Here is a 24,008-nt window from a genome sequence, read left to right as displayed (position 1 = left end):
AGGTAATATCTTTTATTACACCAACTGATACAGTTGTGATAAAAAAAAAAAAAAAAAAAGCAGAGAAACCTTCAGGCACATAAGTCTTTCTTCAGAAAACTATATTACTTGTCCCAACAAATCCTCCACTGTTTATATCTTCAGACTATCAAGACTATAATACTACTGCTTCAAGGTTTTTATAAGATTAGGGAAGACTCATAAAAGCAGTAAGCACAAAAAAAATTACACTTACTCAGGGGAAGAAAGAAACCTCTAGTTAGCCTTGGCAATGTTCACAGGGGCTCTATCTGTTGTTTGTCCCTGAAACCTCTTTGATAGCTCAGAAGCAAAGCAATGTCTGATTGAAGGGCTGAGGAGAAATTGTTACTTCTGTTCTTCTGGAGCTGCATGCCAATAAAGATGCATGTTCTTGGTGATCCAAGACAGTTTAATAAATTAGTCATGTAACCTTGATATTTTTGCTGAAATGGTTCCCCTCGTGTGGTGTTCTGAAACCACCTCCATGTCTGAGACCCTGAGCCTAGGCACAAAGCCCAAATGTGCGAAACCTTACAAAGACTTCCCAGGCTTTTAATTGTGCAGACCACATTTAACAGGGGGATTGTCTCGAAGGCTATTTCCCCTCCTATTTGCAATCAGTACAAACCTCTCCCTCCTCCTTCCTGGCATCAGAATAACATTCTTGTGATACTTCACCAATTGCTTTAATGGAAAAGCAGCTTTATACGAGTAGTGTATTTTAGTTGTCTTTCAATACAGAATAGTGTAAGACCCAGAGATAATCTAGATGCAACTCATAGCTTTCGGAACAGAGACAGCTGGTAAACATACCATCAGCCTCAATTTGAAGCTGCAGAAAGATATGGTATGCACAGCAAATAGCAAGCATGCATCTTGCCTAAGGGAGATTATAGAAAAGTCAAATAAGTAATCAAAAATACAATTACAGTGGAGTTCTTGTATCTCTGCGTGGAATGGGTGATGTGGAGTGACTTTGTCAGATGGCTAACGGAAGAAAAAAATTGCAGCAAAAAGAAAAACTGTGTCACTATGTGGCTAGAGGTTTGGCTGTGGCAATCATTACAGGTAGGTAATTTAATTCTTTGAGATATCCCCATGTGGGGTAGTCACAGTGTGGGAGAAAAACCAAGAGGAGAGTGGGGGGAGGTCCTCTCATGGTCCTTTACATGGGGCAGCAGGACAGGAAGGAAAACAAATTGCAGAGGACAGTGATCTAATAAAACCAAAAAGAAAGTAATCACCATAGCTACGCAGTCATTCATTTTCTAAGACTGGAATAGAAGATGTTCAGCTCTTTTCTCCCTCTGATTCCTTTGTTACACAAATGTTATCAAAGCCTGCAACAAGTGACAGGCTAGATATTTATGCATATAAATGACTGGAGCTGTGAAAGAAGGCTGGGCACAAAAATGTGAAGCAGAGAGCCATCGTTGCTGATGCCTTCTTGCTCTGCATTGAAAAAAAAGTCCCTGAGCACAGTTTTTCTGCCCTCCTGTTGCTCAGCATGATGCATGGACACTGAATGGCTAAAGCATTTTTCACAAGTAGAGCCTTGTGGGAGCCAGTGCCTGCATTAGTATTCTGCAGCCATCACTGCCTGTACCCATCAGCACCAGACGCTCACAGAACCAGCCTCAGAGGCACAGCACAAAGCCATCATTAGGAGCTGGGGTTATACACAGAGCAGGGCAAATCATCTCTTTTTTGAGCTAGAAGCAACTCAGTTGAGGGGGGAAAAGTGCAACAGATCAGTGGAGAAAGAGCTTCAGTTCCATTTTATGTTATGCTTTTACTGTAACACTTTTACACCTTTCGTTATGTGGCTTCTGTGCTTCTAAAATGGCAGCCCTTTCTATTTGGGTAAGAAAAAGAGAAACTTAAGAAAAGCAGAAATATGAGGCAAGAGGAAACTTTCCCTGAACTGACATCAAGTTGCAAATTGTTTCTATGTTACTAACAAGTCTTTTTGCCCCATCTGACAAGGAAGGAGGGGAAACAACAGCATTTCTCATTACATAGTTCAATTTGCCCCCGGCAAATTGTTACAGAAGCAAATGAAAGCTCTGCATATGTATTAGCCTTCCTGTGTTACTAGTTAATCCCACAGAAAATATCAAAATGCTGAGGCATCTATTTGAAAATAAGCTTCACAGTTCTCATAGCTGTTACATTTTTTCCCTTTCTACGACAGAGGGGGATTAGCTCTTTTTGACTTGGCAAGCACTAACTTTGCTAATAGGTAATTACTACCAGGATTGAGATAGTATTTTACAATTTTAAACTTTTTACTCTTGTGTTAGGTATTATTAACCACCCATGAGAGGTTAAAGTAGCAGCGCAAATGCTGTGGGGCTGTCAGACCTGATGTCTTAAAGCTGGAAGTAGAAGGTGGCCTGATATTTTATGATTGAGCTTTGTATGGATCCTTCTCTGTATAATATTTTTATTCTGTTGCTGATGTGATATTGCTGAGCAGAGATAAAAGAAAGTCCTGCACAGCAGAAGGGAAGTCTTTCCCTGTGGTTCTTCCTTCTCTCCTCTCCCTGCCCAGAAACCACCATCTTTTCATCAGAAAGACAATATGACAGGAAGCAGTGGGTCCTGTCAAGTCTGTCTGTGCCAGCTACCTCATTTCAGTTTGACTTCTCTGAAGTTGAAGCTGCCTTGGCTAGACAATAGACAGGACAGGTTGCCTACATCCCCTGCTGTGTGCATGGAGAGAGGCAGCCATCTCTGAAAAACCTACGGAGAATGATCTTTCTTTCCTCATTCCCTTCCTCCCCCTTCACTCCGAAGGGAACAGCAGTGCCTGCAGAGAACAACCTTCTTGGCATCCAGCACTGCCCAGCCCTTCCCTGGCCAGAGGTGCCCAGCTGGATGGCTATGACAAGGGCTGGTGAAGGGTGTAGAGAACAGGTCTTAGCAGGAGCAGCTGAGGGAGCTGGGCTTGTTTAGCCTGGAGAAAAGAAGGCTCAGGGAGGACCTTGTTGCTCTCTACAACTGCCTAAGATTATAATGAGGTGGGGGTTGGGTCTCTTCTCTCAAGTAACAAGCAATAGCACAAGAGGAAATGGCTTCAAGCTGCACCAGTGAAGGCTTGGATTTGATAATAGGAACAGTTTCTTCACCAAAAGCATTGTCAAGCTTTGGAACAGGATGCCAAAGGAAGTGGTGGAGTCACCATCCCTGGAGGTATTTAAAAGATGCGTAAATGTGGCCTTTAGGGACATGGTTTAGCGGCAGACTTGGCAGTGCTTGGTTAACAGTCAAACTTGATGATCTTAGAGGTCTTTTCCAACCTAAATGATTATATGATTCTATGATCTGGTGACACAAATGTCCATGAGTGAAGTGGGAAGCAGTGGGTTAAGTGCTCTCCTCCCTTAGGGTGGTGGTTGAGGGGGCAGTCACCACCTCTGAGAGATGCTGAAAAGACTCAGGTATCTGGTAACACCATTCTTACTGCAGCTGGCCAGGAAGGCAGGGCTCCTGGCCCAAAGCAGGCACAAATGGGTGCAACATCAAGTCAGCAACCCCAGCAGCTGGGAAGCAGCTAGACTCATCTGCAAATATGGGGACATGGAGCTAACACTCCTTCTTCCTGGAGTATGTATGCATTTAACATTAAACCACGCAAGTGGCAAAATGTCCCTAGAGTTTTCTTCCGTGCCACCTGCATAATCCTAGAGTAGAGAATTCTCCCTCTTTCATTTGTTTTTTTGGCCCTGGCTCTCTTGCATAGCTTGCTCCAGCTAAACTATGGCCATGACCCGGCAGTCTGGTCCCTCTTTTACACTGTGACACACACAGGTTGCCTTCCCCCTTGAACCAAAACCAGTCCTGTCCTTCTCAGAGCAGTGTTCCAACCCCTTTTTTTATTGCAGGAGAAGTCACCATCAGCAGTCTAGATGAAATCTGATTTTCCAGGCTTCTCCAGAGGACTAAACTCAGCCTGCAGCAGAGCTTAGGAAGGATTTAAGTATCTGTCTCCCTGAAATATCTCTCCTGTTTTGGTGAAATAAGGTATGAATCTAAAGACCTCTCTGACTTGCCAGGAGGTATTTAATGAGGAGTTACCTATAGGGTTAGGCAAACCTGGTAAGTATGTGAGCTAGGACTGAATTTGTAACAAAGGAAGATTGTCCAGGCAGACTGGTTCCTGGCCCAAATTTGTGCTTGGGAAAAAGCATTTCCAAACTTTGGCAGGTATTTTCAATATTCTAGTCACCTACATTTTCAATCTTTTCTTTCCATTTTTCCACTGCAGCATGCTGCTTCATGGAAACCAACACCTGAGCATGTCTTACACTGTACAGACCAGATTCATTTATTGCTACATCAAGCATTTCATTTAACTAAATTGCATGATGCAGTACCAGAGATGTAAATCAGGCAGTGGGAGTGGGTCAGAGCAAATGTGCCAAGCTTCTGGACTGCAATTCCTGTCAAGCAGTACTTCATTATCAAGACGTAACCGCTATCAGGAAGTAATGAAATAATTCAGAATAGAACATTACAGATCACTGTAATTTTTTTAATTGTTAATCAATCAAAATATTTCACCTGTGGGAATGTAAAATAACCCCAAACACTGTATAAATAATGTCATAAAAAAAGCACTATAATATTTTCAATCAAAATTTCCTGGGATTTCCGTTGCTCAGAAAATGTACATATTTCCTGATTTCAATCACATTTCAAAACACAAAGAAATGTCAAAGTGGTAGAATTTCTCAGTGAACAGGACCTCCACATTTTATCTGAGTCCAAGGCAAGACTGACCATTTTTGGTGTACTAATTGAAAGGCTCATGGGCAGACACAAAGGCAGAGGCTATTTTCGTAAACAAGGAGCATCACTTTATGGGCAGCTGCAACAGAAGCAGTGCTGGACACCTCTGGCACCAGAACCCACTGTTAGGTCATGCTTTGATGAATTATGCAGCATCAATAATCTTTTGAACAAGCAGATGTGACAGATTCACCAGCTCTTCCATTCTCTTTCCCTGCTGTTTAATAGCATCTGACAAATGCAGGGCTGCCGGATAATGCGCATCTCAGCATGCCCTGCTTTGCACACCACCTCAAACTCATGAAGGACGTTCATAAGCAAGAAAGGGGATATTCTGCACAGCAAAGCCTCAAGAGGAGAAGCGTCTTTCGCACTCCCCTCAGAGCAGCATTTTCCTGAGGAGCTGCAGTCGAACATTCTACAACAGTGTCAGGGTGCTCACTGCTCCATCTGTACTAAGGTTGTACAGACAATGCATAGCAGCTCAGCATACAAACAAGCGTACCAAAATGGTCAGTCTGCTCCTCCAATTGCTGTACTACAAAAACAACAACAATATTGCAAAAATAAAGCTCAAAAATTAAGCCCATGTCTGATGGAGATAAAAAGCCTTCTCCGAGAGATTAGTATGAACAGCCTTACAAGTTATCATGCCCTTGGGCATCATTGCCCAACCAACCCTGAGGGAATGAATCTTACCAAAAACTGATACTCAATGTCCACAGAGGCCCCGCATGATCAAGCCAAGGCAATGTAGATGGTGCAGCTATTGCTGAAACTCCCCAATGTGCTACAGCTGCCGTGAATTATCATCCCTCCCCCACAAATTATCTTCCCCTGCCCTGCCTAAGGGTAACTGCATGATCAACTTAAGCGCCTGTTGAAAGGGGCCATCTCATATTCTTCACCTCTCCATGCATTCCTGCTCACTCCCTTCTGTTGGCCTGGGCACTTGTGTAGCTACATGTCCTGTGCTGATCATGCAACAGTACTGATGCTCACTCTCCCACTTGCAGTCATATGGTCTATGGTGCCAAGATTGCTGTCTTGGCCCTCTTCAGAGCCATATGGCCCCCCATCTTCTTCATAGGAATCACAGTTATTGTGTCACAGAATCATCCCAGAGAGAGTTAGTACCTGAAGGATGTCCCTCCAGCAGGAAGCTGGCTGTACTTGCTTCCCTTTGTAGACCAACGTGAGAGACAGAATCAAACCTTCAGTTAAGGCCCATCACTCTCTACTGTACATCCTTCCATCCTGGATGCCTCATCTCTGCAACTAAAATGGAGGGTAAGTTGTGCCTATGTGCATATCTTGAAAATCATTCTTGTCCTAGTATCTTATCTTGCTGTACTCTTTGTCAAATGAGAAGTATTTTTGTGATAAGTGTTATGGAAGAAAAACTCTTGAACTGTGTGATCATCATATCTTCCATTATGTCCTCCAAAACCAACTTCTTTGACTCCTTTAGTCAGGTGGTTTACTGTTCATAGCAAGGCAAAGAGTCAGAGTCACTCCCGAGGTCACAAATACGTTCTCAGTCTCCATTTCCTTCATCTCTTGATTCACAGCACTGCAGCTTTCTTACTTACCCCCTAACTACCTGGCAGTCAAGAAATAGTTCATGCTTGGTATAAAGGGATGTGTGTGTTGCCTGTGGGCTGACTGTCCAGCTAGAGGGTAGGAAAAGAGATCACTTGAACTCACATTACAGTCTTTTTTTTCTCCATGGAGACAAAAATTTGTCCCACTGCCTTTCATTCAGTTCCAGTGAAACCTGTGGGAATTAACTGTCTCTTTGAAGAAAGATGACACATGTTCACATCACGTTTCTCTTCAGAAACAGGGTAAAAGGAAAAGGATGAGAATGTTATATTGTGTTTCTGGCTGTGTAATCCTGTGTCTCTGGCCCTCAGCCTTCTCCTTGGTGCATCTGTGTATTTTATCTAGGATTTATGGAGGCTGTAGGCATATGAAAGCAGAGGCTGTGCTTACTGTATACTAAGCACCCAGTAAAAAAAAAAGACTCCCAGCTCTGAGAAGATGGTGTATTGGATCTTCATGCAGATAACCTTAGGAACCTACAGTGGGTGCTTTCACACCATGGTTACAAGGAAGTAAACTGCTTGGCAATTCCTCAGAAACATCACCAGATATGAGGATTTTTCTGCCAGTGCTACAATCTTCTCCGTGAGCTCCTTTATTCTTACTGCCTGGTGTTCTCCTCTCTCAAAATATGCTGCTGGCATCTTATGTTACACTGGCAACAGCAGTGTTAGAAATAATCAGAATTGCAATTTAAAAAGGCAACAACCTTGTCATCTACTTATCCTCTGGAGGGCACTGAAGCCTTCAATACTCTCCTCAATCACAGATTAAGCTGCTAACTTTTTGAAAAGCAAGAACCCCAAAATGCCGGTGTACTCATGCACCTTTACAGATATATTCCTGGATGTAAGCTGCTGCAATTTCCTCTCTTGCCCTCCACACAGTTTGCCACAATTTGAGAGCTGTCTTGGTGTCTCAGTACGCACGTGCCGCAAAACAGATTCACATGATTTGGCATCCTCAAACTGTCTTCAGCTGTCTTCACTCAAAAGCCACAATCTACATCCATTTGCCCATGTGGGACCTAAATATCTTCATCACACAGAGATTAATTCTCACAGGAGACCCAATACCCACAACAGAAACAGCAAGGTAAATTTGTTTTGATATCCTGAAAAGTATTCCTGATCTATGGAAAACAGCTGGCAATTGCCATTCTGTGTCTTTCAGACAACGATCAGAAAGCCCTGAGTGGAGAACTGAAGCACTGAGCTACTGCTCAGAGGATTTGCCCTGTGAGTTTGGTGATGCTGGCAGGAATGCACCTGGACCATCAGGGTAAGACATGGGACTTCACGTAACTGCTTATATTGCTGCTAAATTCAGTCCAGTGGAGAAATATAGGGAAGGTGTGTTAATTATAAATGCTCAACTATGACATTAATTTGTTTTACTGTTATTTTATATTGTATGTAGAATTAAAAAAAAAAAAAAAAAAACCAAAACAAAACCACCTCACTTTTTAGGAGAGGGGGGGAGGGAAGAGGGCATGAAATTGAAACAGAGAAAGCAGTATTCCAAACAGCTGCAGATTTCCATTTTGGAAGAGTAAAGTTTTGCAAAGATATACGTCCTTCCCAACCATAAAATCTTCCTAAAGAAAGATACGGAAAGATTGTACTTGGCAAGAACCCAGATACCAATCTTTGGTATAAATATCAAATTCTGTACAGTGTTGCAATGTGTAGTAAAACTCCCATCAGTAACCACCAGTAAATCAAAAGCTGTACAAACTGCATCCAATACCAGCCTTTTAAAAGTCCTGTGATTACAGGCGTTGTGTTCTCTTAAAATTTGACTCCTATGTAAAACTGAAATGCTTAAAAATATGTTTTTTATAAAAGGGCAGAAAGAACATTGCCTTAAAAAAAAACCCCAAGAAAATACTGCATGCTTGAGCAGCTAACAAATTCGGTCCAACAATGAGCTCCATACCGCACACAATGTACTCTAGTTAACTGAGAGTGTGATTTTATGATGGGCTTAAAACAATTTAAGATTTTAATGCTGGCACTCTTCCCCCTACTATTCCCAGCTAAGTGTTTCCAGGGCTTCCCACATGTCAGGTCTAGATGCAAGTTGAAAGAGCTTCCTGAACATACTGAGAAGAAGTCCTCAGACAAGAAGTATTAGGGATTGTGTCTTCTGGTGACAGTCAGAAAACTGTTTTGGCTATAAATGTTAATTTTCAGGCAGACGTCTTCTTTTAATGAGTTTGCACTTTTGCACAAATGTGGCAGGAGCCACAGCAAAACATCTACACTCTAGACATGTCCTAAGAAAATACGGGATCAAACCCCGATACATGGCCAAGCACTGCCACATTTGTGTCTCTGTAGAAAACAAACAATATTAGCATTACAGCAAAGGACCCATTTGGACTTGATAGTAGTGGAGAATTAGCTTGAATCTCATACCCTTTTCAGCTGACAGCAGCGTGTGGCTCAAAAGATCTACCCTGCACCATCTGATGGATAAGGGTAGCAGGAACAGAAAGCATGCTTTTTTGTCGGTGTTTCATCCTGGTCCTATATGATGGAAGCCAGGAGTGACCTGGTAAATATTTCATGAAGCTTTCAGAAATCACAGATGCAGTTTTTTTTTTTCCTAAACTACTGATTAACAAATATGTGGTACCAACAAAAGTGAGGCAGGCAGAAGACATCTACTGCTCTAGAATGTGGCACGCACTGATTACCAAACGCCCCAGCTTGCCAGCAAGCTTGCATAAATAAACATTGTTTATTTACTTTTAAAAATTCATATTAAAGGAAATATACCATGATAATGCACTATGGCCATAAAATGAGGAAACTAATTGTTGACATTGTCAAAACAGTGCACATTTAGTAGAAACTGCCTTAATAGCCTCAGCCTTCACAAGTGTTTTATTTGACTCAGTGACTCAGATGGCTTTTTCTGTTCTACCCCAACTAGTGCCTCTGAGTCAGAAGTTGCCATGGGACAGATTTATTTTTTTAGCTTCCCTCTTTGGGCTTTAACAATTCAGACAGACATCGCAACAATTTCCAGATCATTCTCATCACTGTACCAGCTGAACCTGAATTTCCTGCAACTGATTTCTCAGGGTAAAACACCCACTAAATGGCTGCCTAGTTCCTTGTGGTTTTCTGGGACAGCAGCAGTAACACTTCCACAGAGGGAAATTTAACCCACATCACCAAATAATCCAATTTAACTTTCTCTGAAATATTTCCTCTAAGTTTTTACTAGAACTGTATGGCACTCGATAGCTCAGTCAGTCAATGACTTCCTACGCTTCTGAATTATACTTGGTAATAAAAAAAGAGGATGTGTTTGGTTATATGGTTTTGATTATGACTGTGCGCTTTAAAAAGGAGCTAGAAAAACATTCAGATTGTCATCCATACACATTATTCTTTTTTAATAACTAGTCCAGTTTTCATTTGCTATATCTATATGACAGGGAAAAAACCCCAAACGACTGGATATGGACAGGAAAGACTATACAAAACAACTGAAAACAATGTTTTGATAACTCTGGTCCAGTAACTGTTTAGGGTACACCTACACCCCCGAAATTCCAAATTAGCACTAAGCCAGTAGGAAGTAATTTAACCATGGCACACATAGCTTGGTGCATGCTAAATGATCCCAAAGAGGGAAACTCCAAATTATAAAAAACCAGAGATACATGGCTTACTCCAAGCTGTACAGATTCGAACAGGAACTTCAGTCTTTACAAGGGGAATGGCAAGTTGTGGTCAATGCCACACACTTGGCATGTAAAAGTCAAATGTAGGTCTGATTTCAAGTTACACATTCTTTTGTGCGTGTCCTTACATGTGACTGTGCCTGACTTCCAAAGGTCCCTTCCAATCTTAATTTTCCATGATTCAGTACCATACTTTTCTATCCTGTATGCAAGCATTTGGTCCTTCATCATGGTGGAATTTGATGACAATCAGCTACATAAACACGTTTTGCTCAGCCAAAGACTGCTAAGTGGCGTGCAACAACTACATTTTCCTTCTTCACCCAAACATAGTGGGAAGCAGCATTGCTCTTTACACCTAGCAGTATAACACAGGCCAGGCAAGATATGCAGAAGATATATTTTATTTTTCAGATATATTTTCCACAGGAGCTGACACTTCAGATTTCACTACTATATAGAGCACCTGAATTTGCAACATTGACAGATGCTACAGGTTAAGACTCTACATGATTTGAGTCCAGTTTCCTCTTGCATTTTTCCTCATACTTTAATTAGTCTTTCTTTTATAATAACACCTTCTGGAAATACAGCATAATGCTGCCAAGCCCACTGTAAATTGTTTTTACAATTGTATTTAATTCAGCTCATTGCCAGCCATTGTAAAAGTATCTCAGTTCTCTATGGAAATAAAAAACAATACAGAGTACAGTATATCTTTGCATAGCAATAAAAGAACATAATTATATCCTTATACTCATTAAATTACATTGTTTGGAAAAACAGACTTAGAAAATACCCAGTCCATCAGTGCCTGGGTCAGAATCAGTTAGAACTAACCTAAATTAAAGTAGACAACTATATTATGAAATTCAAGTTTTGTGACAGACTTTTCAAAGCCCCAATCAAACCCACTCCTCTTCCTGCTTCTGGTTAGTTTTCATCATCTTTAACAGTTCATTGAAGACAGACAGATTTTGAAACGATACAAAAGTAAAAGGAAGCCATTTCCCTGTATGCTGTTGTTACAAGGCATCTTGTGGTGGTTTGACACTGGCTGGACACTGGGTACCCACCAAAGCCACTCTGTTACTCCCCTCCTCAGTTGGGTAGAGGAGAGAAAATACAATGAAAGGTTTATGAGTTAAGGATAGGGAGAGATCAGTCACCAATTACTGTCATGAGCAAAACAGACTTGATTTTAGGAAATTGGTTGAATTCATTACCAATCTAAATCAAAGTAGGATAATGAGAAGTAAAACAAATCTTAAAAACACCTTTTCCCCACTCCTCCCTCCTTCCTGGGTTTAACTTTATTCCCCATTCTCTACCTCCTCTCCTCCAGTGGCACAGAGAGACAGGGAATGGGGGTTACAGTCAGTTCAACACATTGTTTCTGCCACTGCTTCCTCCTCAGGGAAAGGAGTCCTTCCCCTGCTGCAGTACGGGGTCCCTCTCACAGGAGACAGTCCTACATTAACTTCTCCAACATGAATCCTTCCCACAGGCTGAAGTTCTTCATGAACTGCTCCAACATGGGTCCCTTCTCATGGGGTGCAATCCTTCAGGCACCCACCACTTCAGTGTGGGTTCCCCACAGGGTCACAAGTCCTGCCAGCAAACCTGCTCCAGTGTGGGTTCCTCTCTCCAGAGGTCTGCAGGTTCTAGCAGGAGCCTGCTATAGTGTGGACTTCCCACAGGGTCACAGCCCAGGGAGCTGATGCAGATGACAGGGACATAATGTTGACCAAACACTGACCAAAACCCAAAACAAAGATCTGAATTTATACTAGCATAGGAATAGAAAATCAAACCAAAAATTTATTAAAAAACCCCCATGCTCAGTAACTCACATATCTTAAATCTGCCAAAACAAACTTTCTTGCGCTTAATTTTTAGAACCAGAAAGTGGGTGAAATTCCATGGGTTAGAAACTTGGGTATGTGCAAAATGGAAGTAAAATTTTAATATCCCAGCTCTCAGGTTTACCACTAAAGAGTATGAACAACCAAAAAACACCCCAAAAGGCCTCAGTTGTTTCCTAGCTGCTGAAAGGAAAGCAGGGGAAGAGAGGAAGGTGAATTACCAGCCTTCCAACTGCAAAGAAGGTGAGTGAGCCCTTTACCTCATTAAGAAGCACAACATGAACTAATGCATGCTACAGGGTTTTGCTATCTTAAATACTCTAAACTCTTCCACAAAGGACCATTTTTATGTTTAATTTACCAACTTAGCTGGAGCAGTACAAATGTGTATCCAGGCAGCTACCTCAGTGCCTAGCTAAAAAAAAAAACAAATAACCAAACAAAACCAAAATGCTAAATTCCAGTTATTTCTAGGACAACCTGGTTGTACGGCTCCAGAGCTGATTAGGAATGGAATATTTCAAATCATAGAATCACTGAGGTTGGAAAATACCTCTTAGACCAGCAGTGCCAAGTCCATCACTAAACCACGTTCCCAAGTGTCACATCCACACGTCTTTTCAATACTTCCAGGGACGGTGACCCCATCACTTTCCTGTGCAGCCTGTTCCAATGTCTGACTGCACTTTCAGTGAAGAAATTTTTTCCTAATATCTAATATCTTTATCTAACATAAATTTCCCCTGGTGTAATTTGAGGCCATTTCCTCTCATCCTTTGTGAATGTTACAAATCACAAAAGTCTTTCTTCAAAATGTCCACTTCTGGTTTGGGTCTTTCTGAAGAGCTATTATCATAAATGCAAAGATTATGAAGAGAGGTAATAAGCAGACCCCATCAAAATTCCTTCTCCCTAGTTGAAAATCATCCCTGAAACACATAGCTCAAAGCAATCAGAAAATAATTAAAATGATGATGTACAGAGACTGTTGCTTATTGTGCCAACCAACACTAATTAATTATTTCTTTGTGATTCCAACTGTCTGTATCCATATGCCACCTATGGTCCTTATATTTTGGTATTAAGTACTTTGGCTAAAGGTCTCTTTTGTGGGTGTAAAGTGCCTAGCACAATTCTCCCTCATATAAAATTAGAGATCCCTAATGGTAACTGAAAATTGTAATTGAAAAGGTAATTAAAAATATGAGCAAAGAGAAGGTTAATACATTTCATAGATTAATGAAGAGCACACCAATATGCAAAACATCTTAACAAGACAAAGCCCACTTCCCCCTAAAGAACAAAGGGAAAAATGTCTATACACACCAGAATTCAGAAAAAAAATAATCAGCATTTTTCTTCACTGAAATCACACTGCTGAAGCTTTGAAAGCTGTAATTCTTCAAAATGCAGCATCCAGCAGACAGGTTTGCATGGCCTTTTGGCTCTACTCAATAAGAAAAGGCAAAGTGGCACACAGTCACCCTGACAACAGTCAGAGTTCGCACAACAAATAGCTGCTGCATTTTCTTGCAGAAAAACCCACATTCTGAAAACTTTGATACTCTTTCCCAAATTACTTGCTGTACAAAACCACAAATGCTAGATGAATGCTGACAGTAAAAAAGCATTTTTTGATTATTTGAAGCAGGGACACAGAGGCAAAGAAGAAAAGTGAGATGTTGCATAGACCCAAGGTCCAACTAATCCACCAGGTAGGGCTTTGAACTGCTGAAGTAATGCATGATAACTGCTGCCATACGCTCAGGGAAAAAAAGTACTAGAAATAAACACATATACAGAATGATTCCTCCACTGCTGTATAGCAGTCAACAAGATTCTACTTCTGATTTAGAGGGGTGTAGGGTTACTGTACACCTTTGCATTGGTACAAAGTCCTGCAGTTTGCTCAGTTGCTGTGATGTAGGCATCTGTAGTTAATTCACCTGCTAAATCTTTCTTAACCTTTTCTTGTCATGTCTGTGGAAAACTGTTGTCCAGTGGAGTTCATCTAGAAAGACCCCTGTAAAACCAGCTTACCTTATTATTCTTCTGGTTTAGATAAATTCCACTTCATTAGAACAGGAGCTTCAGACGAAGCAGCTATAGGTAACTGAGATTCTTTGCTTCCTAATTTTCAAGAGTTTACTTTGTGTTATGGTTAGGGCCTAACATCATCATTGATTAGACTGCTTTCTGTAGTGAGAGTTATATCACTTGTTGAATCTTGTCTCCACAGAAATTAAAAGGTCTGAATCACCTTTCATTCTCAATCTCTCTTCCCCAATAATCTCTTCTTCAAATGCATAATGTACCCAGTGACTACCAGTCTCTGACATTAAAGTATTTCTATTTTACTGACATTCTTTTATATAACTGTTTCTCTTACTCTTGCAATGTCTGACCAAACCAATCCCAAATGCAGAGTTAAATAATGCTACTTGTGAAGCTGTGTAAGTATAATTTGCATTGGAAGCAGAAAAGAGAAAGAAGGAGACCGTCCTGTCTCCTGAGCTTGTGTCTCTTTGCTGGAATGACAATATCTTCTTGTACTGACAAATTATGGGTGTTGAAATGCATCTGCAATCCCCTGGACATACACTGGACAGCGTGGTCAGCAAGACACTGAGGTGATCACAGTTAACATGACACACTGTAGCTGCCACACAACAAAAAATTCCTCTTAGAACAGCTCATTCAATAAAAACAAAGACTTAAAAATCTAATTTGTTACATTTATTTGTAAATGTGCAGCAGTCACGCAAAGTTGGTAAGGGATCCAAACCAAATTTTTAGATGAGAAACACTTTACCTCCAAGTTGTATTCTGAACTTACCTGCCTCTTCTAGGCAAATAATTGAGTCACCACCCAAAAAGAGGAGGAAGTTGGCAGCATATTCCCCAACCCCAACCTGGAATTGTGAGCTGAGGTAGTGATGGGGCACAGATTTGGTGCAACCAGTCAAATCCAATATGCTTTTACTATCATGAGAAGTTGATTGCCTGGATTTTTCCTTCCAATAATTTAAAAAATTTTGTCTGACAGTGGGAATCCAGAAATCTATTTAAATAACAGAATTTAGGAAAAAGCTGTACTAAATTCTCTTTTTCTCACACACACACAGAACAGATGGAGGAGAGACAGCAAGTTCCCTGCTAGTCACATCAGCTCATGAGCCAGACATTACAAAAACTGTCTCATCCAGCTCCTGTTGAAATCAATACAAGCCCTTCACTGAAGACCATGGGAGATAGAAAATAACCCTCTCCATGCTTCAGCCAGAATGTGTAAATGAGAAAAAACTGACAGCTTTCTTCCTCTCTGATTTTCATGGTTCCTAAGGATCCAGATTACAAAACACAATTTGTCAGCTATGAATTTTTTATGTGCTTGCTTGGCATAAATAAAGCTCATGTCTATGTGTGAATCAGGGAGACGGGAATCACTTTGCACTTTGACAAGAGAGAGGTACTAATAGCAACGCGTGAATAGGCATTACAGCGTTTCAAAGCTCTGAGGATGCAGTATGTCCTACAACTAAAGAAATGGTTGGAGTGAGTAGAAAGAGGACTGAAAAAGCGCTACTTGTTCCTTAAAAAAAAAAAAAAAAAATCATCATTTTGCATTGGTGAAAAATAAATTAAAAAAAAAAAAATCCAGACACCAGAATTTGTCTTTTATCAGCTGGATAACTTGAAATTCAACTGGCTATTGTAAATACCTAGAACATCTACCGTCTTTGAAATCAAAGAAAGACTTGCTCTGAAGTGCTTCACTGATATCAGCTTTCAATAATTCAAGTATTCCTGAATTCCCCAGCGATAATGACATTCATCACTGCAAACTCCTTTGGACCAAGGGTCCATTCATACTGGCCACACAGTGTCTACAGGTTTTGTTCTCATTTTGCCTTGCGTACTTGTGAGCTCCAATATTTATGACTTTACCCATGGCTTGTATTTTGGTCATAAATATTTCATCAGTTTAATTTTCTATGCTGTTTCTAGACATAGATCCAAGAAGAGGAGGAATGGGGGCTTTACTGTGTCAAAGTGAACTCTATCAATAACATCAAGTTGATGTTAATAAATATTAAGCAAGCAGAAAAATAGAAAATACAAGAATCTGCTTAAAAAAAAAAATCAAAGTTATACTCACTGCTGGTAGAGGACATACGGCTGTACTCAGACCTGCAAGACAATGATTTTAGTTAGAATTTATTACACTGAAAAGAGATAATGAAAAAATTATCAAATATAACATACACTGTATATTAAAACAGTTTAATGCCCATTTGGCATTATTTTTGTGCTGAGAGAATAATTGGAACAAGTTATGAACACTGATTCAGAAAGACTGGCATGTCACATGTAAGCAAAGTGAATAAAGCAATTAGGGTTTTATCCAGGGCATTCATGCTACCTAACTTTAGGTGTTAAAGCTCAGAAGGCTCTCTATAAAGAAAAAATAGTCTGCTTCAGACACAGGTCAGGACTAGAAGTCTTACTAGACTTTGACTCAGCTCTAAATGATCTCTAAATGCAGCTTTGCAGATTTTTTTTTCTTTTTTTTTTTTTGGAGAACTGCATTTGAAGAGCAGAATTTTTATAGTTCTTCGGTCACAAATGGCAGGGAGAAGAAAAAAAAAGAGTGCCAAAATACAAACATTTAGATGAGAAAGCTTTTTGCTTTAGAAAACCATTTTCCTCCTCAGGACATCTCTCAATAAAACTATAAGTCCATTGGTTATAGTCCAGTGCCTACTGAATTACCCACGAGAAAGTTAGAGCAGTTAAGTATTCTGAGCAACAGTGCAATTAATTTTTCAGATGCATTAAGCCCAATTTCCTGAGAACCCCATTCTGGGCTGATTAAAACATAGCCCATTTATGGGCTAAGATTCAGAAACACTAAAGGTAGAGAAAATACACCATCACTGAATACTAAAAAAACCAAAACAAAACCAAACAAAAAAAACCCCACACCACAAATAAAAAAAAAAAAAAAAAAAAAAAAAAACACTTCTGAGACCCTACCTATGACTTCTGGGTGTTTGGGTTTGGAGTTCACAGTCACAATGCCTCCAGCCTCCCATTTGCTGGGTCCCCAGAAAATACCCCACTCTCCAGAGCACTCAGTCAAAATTAATGTTTCACTTATGCCCTGCAGTGCCGTGAAAATAACAGTTAAAGTGCTCGGGGAGCTGCAACACACTTCTTGGATTCAAACCTAAATGCTTGTTTTTACATAATAGTTGCAGCAAGTTTGCAACATTTCTTTAACTTAAAGAAACCATATGAGCCTTGACTTCTAAGATATTTGTGTGGATACCATCTAAGCATATTCTTAGGATACGTTTATGCTCTAGTCTCTCAGGCATCCAAGAGAATAAAGGGCAATAATTCCCACATATCTATAGTATCTGGTTTTGATTTTAATATGGACACATCCCTGCAGAAGAAACAAAGCAATTACAGTCATCCCCATATTTCACAGCTCTGTGCTTAGCACTCAGTATTCCATAGATCAGATGCCAAGACTGCTGGTTTACATGAGAAAGACCATGAGGAACTACCCCCGAGTCTTTTTGCCAAGCCTGCTGCATCAGTGAAAGACGACACAATCTGAATTTTTCATAATACCCATGAAAAAAGGTCCACTAATACCATAAAGTACTATGAGGTTATCCTAACTTTTGGAAAAGATACAGGCAATACTGGGGAGAGAGTTGCTGATGGGGGCTTGCAGCTCTCCCTCGCTTACTCTCCTTTGCTAATCCTGTACCCCCAGCCACTTTGATAATGCCCGGGAGCAAGCAAACATCTTTGCCACACTGGCAGAGACCAGAGGATTAGGCCATTAGTAGCCACTATCAGTCACCTATGACTACCTGTTACATAGCACCTTCTCTATGAATAAAGTGTTTTCCCTCAACCGATAGCCTCCAGGACTCTGGTGTAGCTGGGAAAGGCAGAGGCAGTAATAACATTGTTGGCCCAAATGTAGGCTTGCTGCCCGGTGTGCAGCACCAATTTACACACAAAGACAAGGTATTTCCATTTCTTCTCATTTGCACAAAGTAGCAGCTGGTGGTAACCCACAGGGGGCTGGCTCCCTCATCATCAAAACTTTACACCATTTATACACTGTAGCAAACAAAGAAATCACTGTTCACTGGCTACAAGTCACAGAGTTCCTTTATTGATTAGTGTTCTACCTTCTATTGGTTAATGATTCTCTCACATCTCATGCTAATTAGTCCACACGTTCAGTTTTTCTCTTGAGTCGGTGGGTTTCTGGACTCACTGGGCTGTGAGTTGCTGGCCACAATCTCCTCATTTCCGCACGGTTGCTGAGTTGGCTTTGTTAGATTCATCCTTATCTCGGGAGTTCTGCCAAATGTCCTTGTGGCCCATAAATTCCACATACTTTGTGCCCACTATCAGCAGTAAATCCCTCTCCCCAAGCTTTGCTAACCTTCTCCTAGGTCGGAGATCATTGAAGCATGTCAAGCTCCAAACCTTAACAGCACAATTCTACCAACAAGTAATTTATCTGTTTAACACATCAACATAAGCAGAGATGGAGACCTTCTTCTTCCTGCTGCTGGGCAATGTACACACATCACTGGTCCAGCTCTGGGCAGGGACCAAGGGGAAGTGATCCCAGGAGCTGGCTAAGGTGCTGTGCAGGCCATAAAACTGTACAGTATTTTCAGCAGCAAGTCACGTCAGTGTCATTTGGCACCATGTATATTTGGAAGGGTGTGAAAACTGTGTAACATGTCACTCCTCATAAGCCCAGAGGCAAGCAATATGCATCCAGCTGCCTCCAAGCATCCCAAGCAAGGATTCATTTCCTCTGCACTTCTGTTTGAAAACAGCCTGGGGCTGTCCTTCAATGTATCCGCGTTCAGCAGTTGGCAGCTAATTCAAAATGAGTCTGCACCGCTTGTATTTCAGATAGAAGTGAGACAACATTTTGCCTTTTGCTTACTGCAAGTAGTAGCAGCATTCTATTACTTCACACTGTTATTTTATCACCCCAAAGTGCTGCAGGCACATTATAGGACATGGAGAACTAATGAGTCCTGAACCGAGGGAGAAGCAGTCCTTACATGCAGGACTTGAAAAATGAGACAAGAGGAAAAATAAAAAGATGAGGAGTGAGAAAGGAGGAGACAATAGTGTGCTTAGAGACTAATTGCATAGACACATTTTAATAGGCTTCAGAATTGTATTTTTTTTTTGTAATTCTAATATTGTTTAACCTAATATTTAATTCATGTTTGTTGCATAACTGACATACACATAATTAAAAAAAGCAGATAATTAAGCTCGAAGGCATATGTCAACCTCAGATACCAAAACGAGGACTGCACCCTCACTAAGCTACCTCTACTGTCAATAAAAAGAGAGGTCTGAAGTCTGTGTCTCCTTAACTGTGTCTAGTGAGGAAGCCTACAAAAACAACATTTCTAATGTTGTACTATTGGTCACATGTCTAAAACCAAATGGGATGAGTATGAGTCTCTGTGTGTGCTCCCAGGGACTTGAATCACCTTTTGTCCTCCCTCCAACTCCTTTCTTTGTTTTGTATCTAGCCCTTGAGAACAAAAATAACACTGCTAGTAAAATCCTTAATATTTTCAAAACATTAACACAAATCATTCAGATTCGTGGCATGCGTTGGTAAGTGGCTTATAAAATATTTTTTTTTCCTTATAATCACTTATTTAGGACACTAAATTCTGAAGATAGTATAAGTCTTTTAAGCTTTTCAGACTGGTACACACAACAAGCATTCCCTTTGACAAAGCCATATATTAGAAAAATTAAGTACTGAAACAAACACCTCCTGGGGCACATAGGCTCTCTGCCCATCAAACTACTTTGCTCCTTCCTGTTCTTTCCATTCCTGTTTAAACATCCCAAGTATCAGCTCCTACCAGTTCCCTTGGAAGAGGAATTTCCCATTAGGATAACTTTGGAGTAAAACACTCCTGGGCTTTAATGGTGACAGATGGGGGCTATACTGGGGCTCAGAGGTTCCAGGCTAATTATACGGTCTTGCAGCAAGCTATTTCCTCTGAGAGATGTTAGATTATAAATAAAAGGAAAGAGTCATTCAGGACAGAAACTGAACAAATAGAGAACTATTCTTTTTATAGGCACATAATGAGAAAAAAAAATTATCAAAAAGGGTATTGAAACAGTGTGAGGTACTGAAAAGGAAGGCTCATTGATCAGTCAAAAAACACACCAATCTTCAAAGAATTTGTCCTCAATGATCAGTACACCAGCAAAGAGGTGCTATGAAGATGTCAAGAGACATAAAAATAGGAATGTAGAAGCTTGAGATAAAGGTGAGACCTTTATACCCATTAGTGCCATTGAAGGATCACAACTGTGTGCTGTCAGAGAGAGTATTAGAATCAGGAGCACAAAAGATCCCAAGCAATCCTCTGAGATCAATGTGCACTGCTCGTTGCTGATTTGTGATACAGAGAAAATTCCCAAGAGAGGGAAACATCCCGGGGAATACCAGTAAGCAGCTGCTAGTGCAGCTTGCAGTTATTGAGTGTGGTAAATGAAACCACTGTTTCCTTGGGTAAGACGCACGGCTATATTACAGCTATGAATCACACAAGCAATGTAGCTACACCAGCATTGCTCCGTGCTTGGGTTCCTTTGGCACACTGATCAGCTGTGGCACAGCATCACGTTAACACAGATACAGCACTGACAGCTACAGTAATAAACAAATATTCCCAAGAGAACTGTCTGGGACCGAGGCCAACTGCCATGAAACAGTCTGCACCTGTACCATTAAAACCTCTTGCCTTCCAAAACATACTGGTGAGTGGCCTGCTGGGAATGATCCCCGAACCATGGTAAGGTGGCAAAACAAGTCCCTGGCCAATGGTAAAACATACCCAGGAATGACATGGGAGAGAGCTAGATGGCTCCATCCAAACTGATGCCATCAACCATTTTAAGTATTCAACAATATGGACAATTCTGTCCTGGTGCTCAGGGACACCCCTACGTGCTGTTTAATGCACTGGCATGGCTGGAACTAAGGTTTCTGAGCTGTGCAGCATTTCTTACATAACACTACACCCCGATATGCCCATGGTCTCCATTACCAGGGCTTCTAATCCCACCCCTCCAAAAGGAAATAGTTGAAAGTTTACAATCTCTTCTGTGCCTGCATCCTTCACTTGCCTAGGATTGATGGAATGGCATCTGCTGGATTCGCGTTTCCCATGCCTTCTCTTCACAGAGTTGTTGCAGATTTCGCTGTTACATACTAAGAGCTGTGTGTAACAGCTTCTTCCCTGCCTCAGAAAGTGCTCCAAGGGGCACATGGGAGTATTTTACAGCAGTTAAAGCTCCATGTACAAGTTAGAAGATTTGACTTTGTAGCTCTGTCCTGGGTGTCTTCTCACCAAATTCCTACTGGTCAGACTACAATCTGCTTCACTAATACCAGTTCGATGCAAATCTGTTACCTTCACTGTACTTCTACTCCTGTAATCAAGATGACTGAAACGGAATAACTCATAGCCACTTGTCTCAAAATCCTTGCTCTAGATTTCTAGTAGAATGACAAAGTCAGATGACAGATTCCCAACATGCAGCTCTAACCACTACACTCAGGAGCTTATTACCAACAGTAGTGTTTGCAACCCCACATGGGAGACATCATCATCATATAAGAATGAAAGGTTGGTTGTAATCTTCCAAAAAGCACCTGATGAGGCAGGACCACTCTGTGCTTTAGTGAATACACCTGCCTGCATACTCTGCTCACCACTTATTCACAGAGCACTCCCAGCGGGACAGGTCAGGTGTCATGTATCCACACATTCAAAGCCAAGGTCAGTCATCTTCCTGAGGTCCTGGTTCTCTTAATTAGCAACAGAAGAAGCCTGATTTATCCTAAACATCAGACATTCACACCACTGCAGTGAACCTCACTGCTTGCTGGGACCTAGCCATCAGGGTGTCAGCACAGAGCTCATGGACACCAGAATGTGATTTAAAGTGTGTTTCAACCTTGCTTTCAGTGCTTAGCCCCAGTGCCAGGCACTAGCAGGTATGCCTGCCCTGAGGTTCAACCAAACAGCTTCACTCCAGTGAGTAAATCTGGTTAGATATGGTGCTTCAACCCCAATTTGTGACAAGCAGCTCAACTTTACATTATCCCAATGTCAAATCAGAGACAAGTTGAGTACCATGACATATCTGGACTGATGTGTCTACATAAAGTGAAAATCTCAGCAAAAAACAAAAGAAGCCCCAAGGTAAAAATAGGCCTTGAAAAAAAATGGGCCTTGGTTTGTGTTCCTGAGAGTTTCTCATAGATGAATGAAATATGTGACAAGAGACTGACATGTCATTTTGAAGGACTACCATACAGATGACAAAGTCATAAGTGTTGAATCCCTTTCAGCTAGAAACACGAGACATGAAAACAACCTCTCGCCCCAACCATTCCACTATTCATCTGATAATTTAATAAACACATTCTAACTGAGGACACACATGAATCACAATGCTCTTAGTATTTTACCTTGAAATAAGAAACAACCTTCTTTTTAATATAAGCTTCCTTGTCTTCTATTAACAATTGTATTCTCTACTTTAGAATCTCACACATTTTACAGAGCTGCAACAAATACAAGATTTTTTTAAATCTGCTTAAAAGATAAATTAACAGAGGCTCAAATAATTTGCAATTTGGCCAGGATCACAGATACAGCTACTGAGAGCCATAAGGAAAAACAACAAACAAACGTAGCTCAGTCAAAACTAAACATAATCTCTGCAAAATTAACTTGAGGAATAGAAACACAGAAGAAAATGTGAAGGAGGCAACAAGCACCATGAGTATTAACTGTTACCAAAGAGTAATGGAAATATAAGTGGAAAAGTTGCAAATTCAAAAAAATTAAAAGTTACAACTTCTCAAAACTTAATTTTAAGCAACTTAGTATTTTTTTTTTCTCGCTTGTTTGGTTTTCTTTCCCAGTTAGCTACAATTGTGTACATATTTCTCCTCCCTTCAATATCTCTCTTCCACTCGTTTTTCCTCTCTGTTCACTTTCTAATAAAAGTCCAAAGAAAGACTATTCTACCCCTCCAAAAATGTCAGGTTTTATAATACAAATCCACTACTAAAATTATTACCAGAGTAAGTATCACCCATACTTCTGGGCTAAAAGTTTTCAGTAGCAGATGAAATTAAGTTTTTATACTAACCCCCCCCAAAATATGTTTCCCAAGAAGACACAATTTGTACAGGTGGAGTCTCTCAGGCCAAGGATGGACAAACAATTTCAAATCTCATTAATAAATAGCCTATATAAACTAATTGGCTTATATGTTCTACACCCTTTATTTAGGTACTTGACAACACCAGCTCAATCCATTCTTATTGGATTCAGGAACTGAAAATATGCTATTTTTGTTCATCAGACTCTTTGCCAACCCTACTTACCAAGGCAAATGCAGTAGGAGGAACATGTTTTCCAACGGATGAGGAAAATGAAGTTTTCAAATTGTAATTGATCTTGCCTTTAGCACAGAGTTTTGCCTGCTTTTGTGGCTGGCAGCCACAACAAAACCCTAAGCAACATATGCCCTGTGGAGTACTTGATGTGTTCAATTCGTTAGCTGCTGTAAGCAGCTTCAGCAGTACAGGCTCCATATAAGAGCTCACACATCATTACATACAATCATTGAAATGACAAGGGCTTGCAGTGCCTGGATTTACTAGAGTCACTATCCACTATTGTTCCCTGAGTGACAGAGAGGGACCACTCGACACAAAACTGTTACTGAATTACTCTGACGGTTGTTTCTCCTTATACTTTCAGTGCATGAGAGCTGAACTTCAAAATAGGTACTTGTTTGGGTTTTTTTGTTTGTTTGTTTTGGTTTTTTTTTTTTTTTTTTTTTTTTTTTTTTTTTTTTTTTTTTTTTTTTTTTTTTTTTTTTTTTTTTTTTTTTTTTTT

At 40.5% G+C, this 24,008-nt stretch overlaps 1 protein-coding gene across 5 annotated transcripts in view; it reads right to left on the bottom strand.

Annotated features, from left to right (window-relative positions):
- The window catches only part of FAM124A (family with sequence similarity 124 member A), a 43,744-nt gene that overhangs the window by 17,632 nt on the left and 2,104 nt on the right, over positions 1–24,008 (bottom strand). For all 5 annotated transcript variants that reach the window (XR_003571694.1, XR_003571696.1, XM_027888141.1 and 2 more), the window contains exon 2: positions 16,145–16,176. Coding sequence is in view for 3 of the 5 variants with exons in the window: in XM_027888141.1 (XP_027743942.1) it covers positions 16,145–16,176 (32 nt within the window). In the remaining 2 variants the exon portion in view is untranslated. The remainder of the gene's footprint in view (positions 1–16,144; positions 16,177–24,008) is intronic.

Source organism: Empidonax traillii, unplaced genomic scaffold, assembly GCF_003031625.1.
Source record: "Empidonax traillii isolate 1590-97213 ecotype Southwest subspecies unplaced genomic scaffold, ASM303162v1 scaffold232:size1090087, whole genome shotgun sequence".
Taxonomy (NCBI): Eukaryota; Metazoa; Chordata; class Aves; order Passeriformes; family Tyrannidae; genus Empidonax; species Empidonax traillii.
Note: the sequence above shows the minus strand (reverse complement) of the source record. Positions and strands in the feature narration are given on the sequence as shown.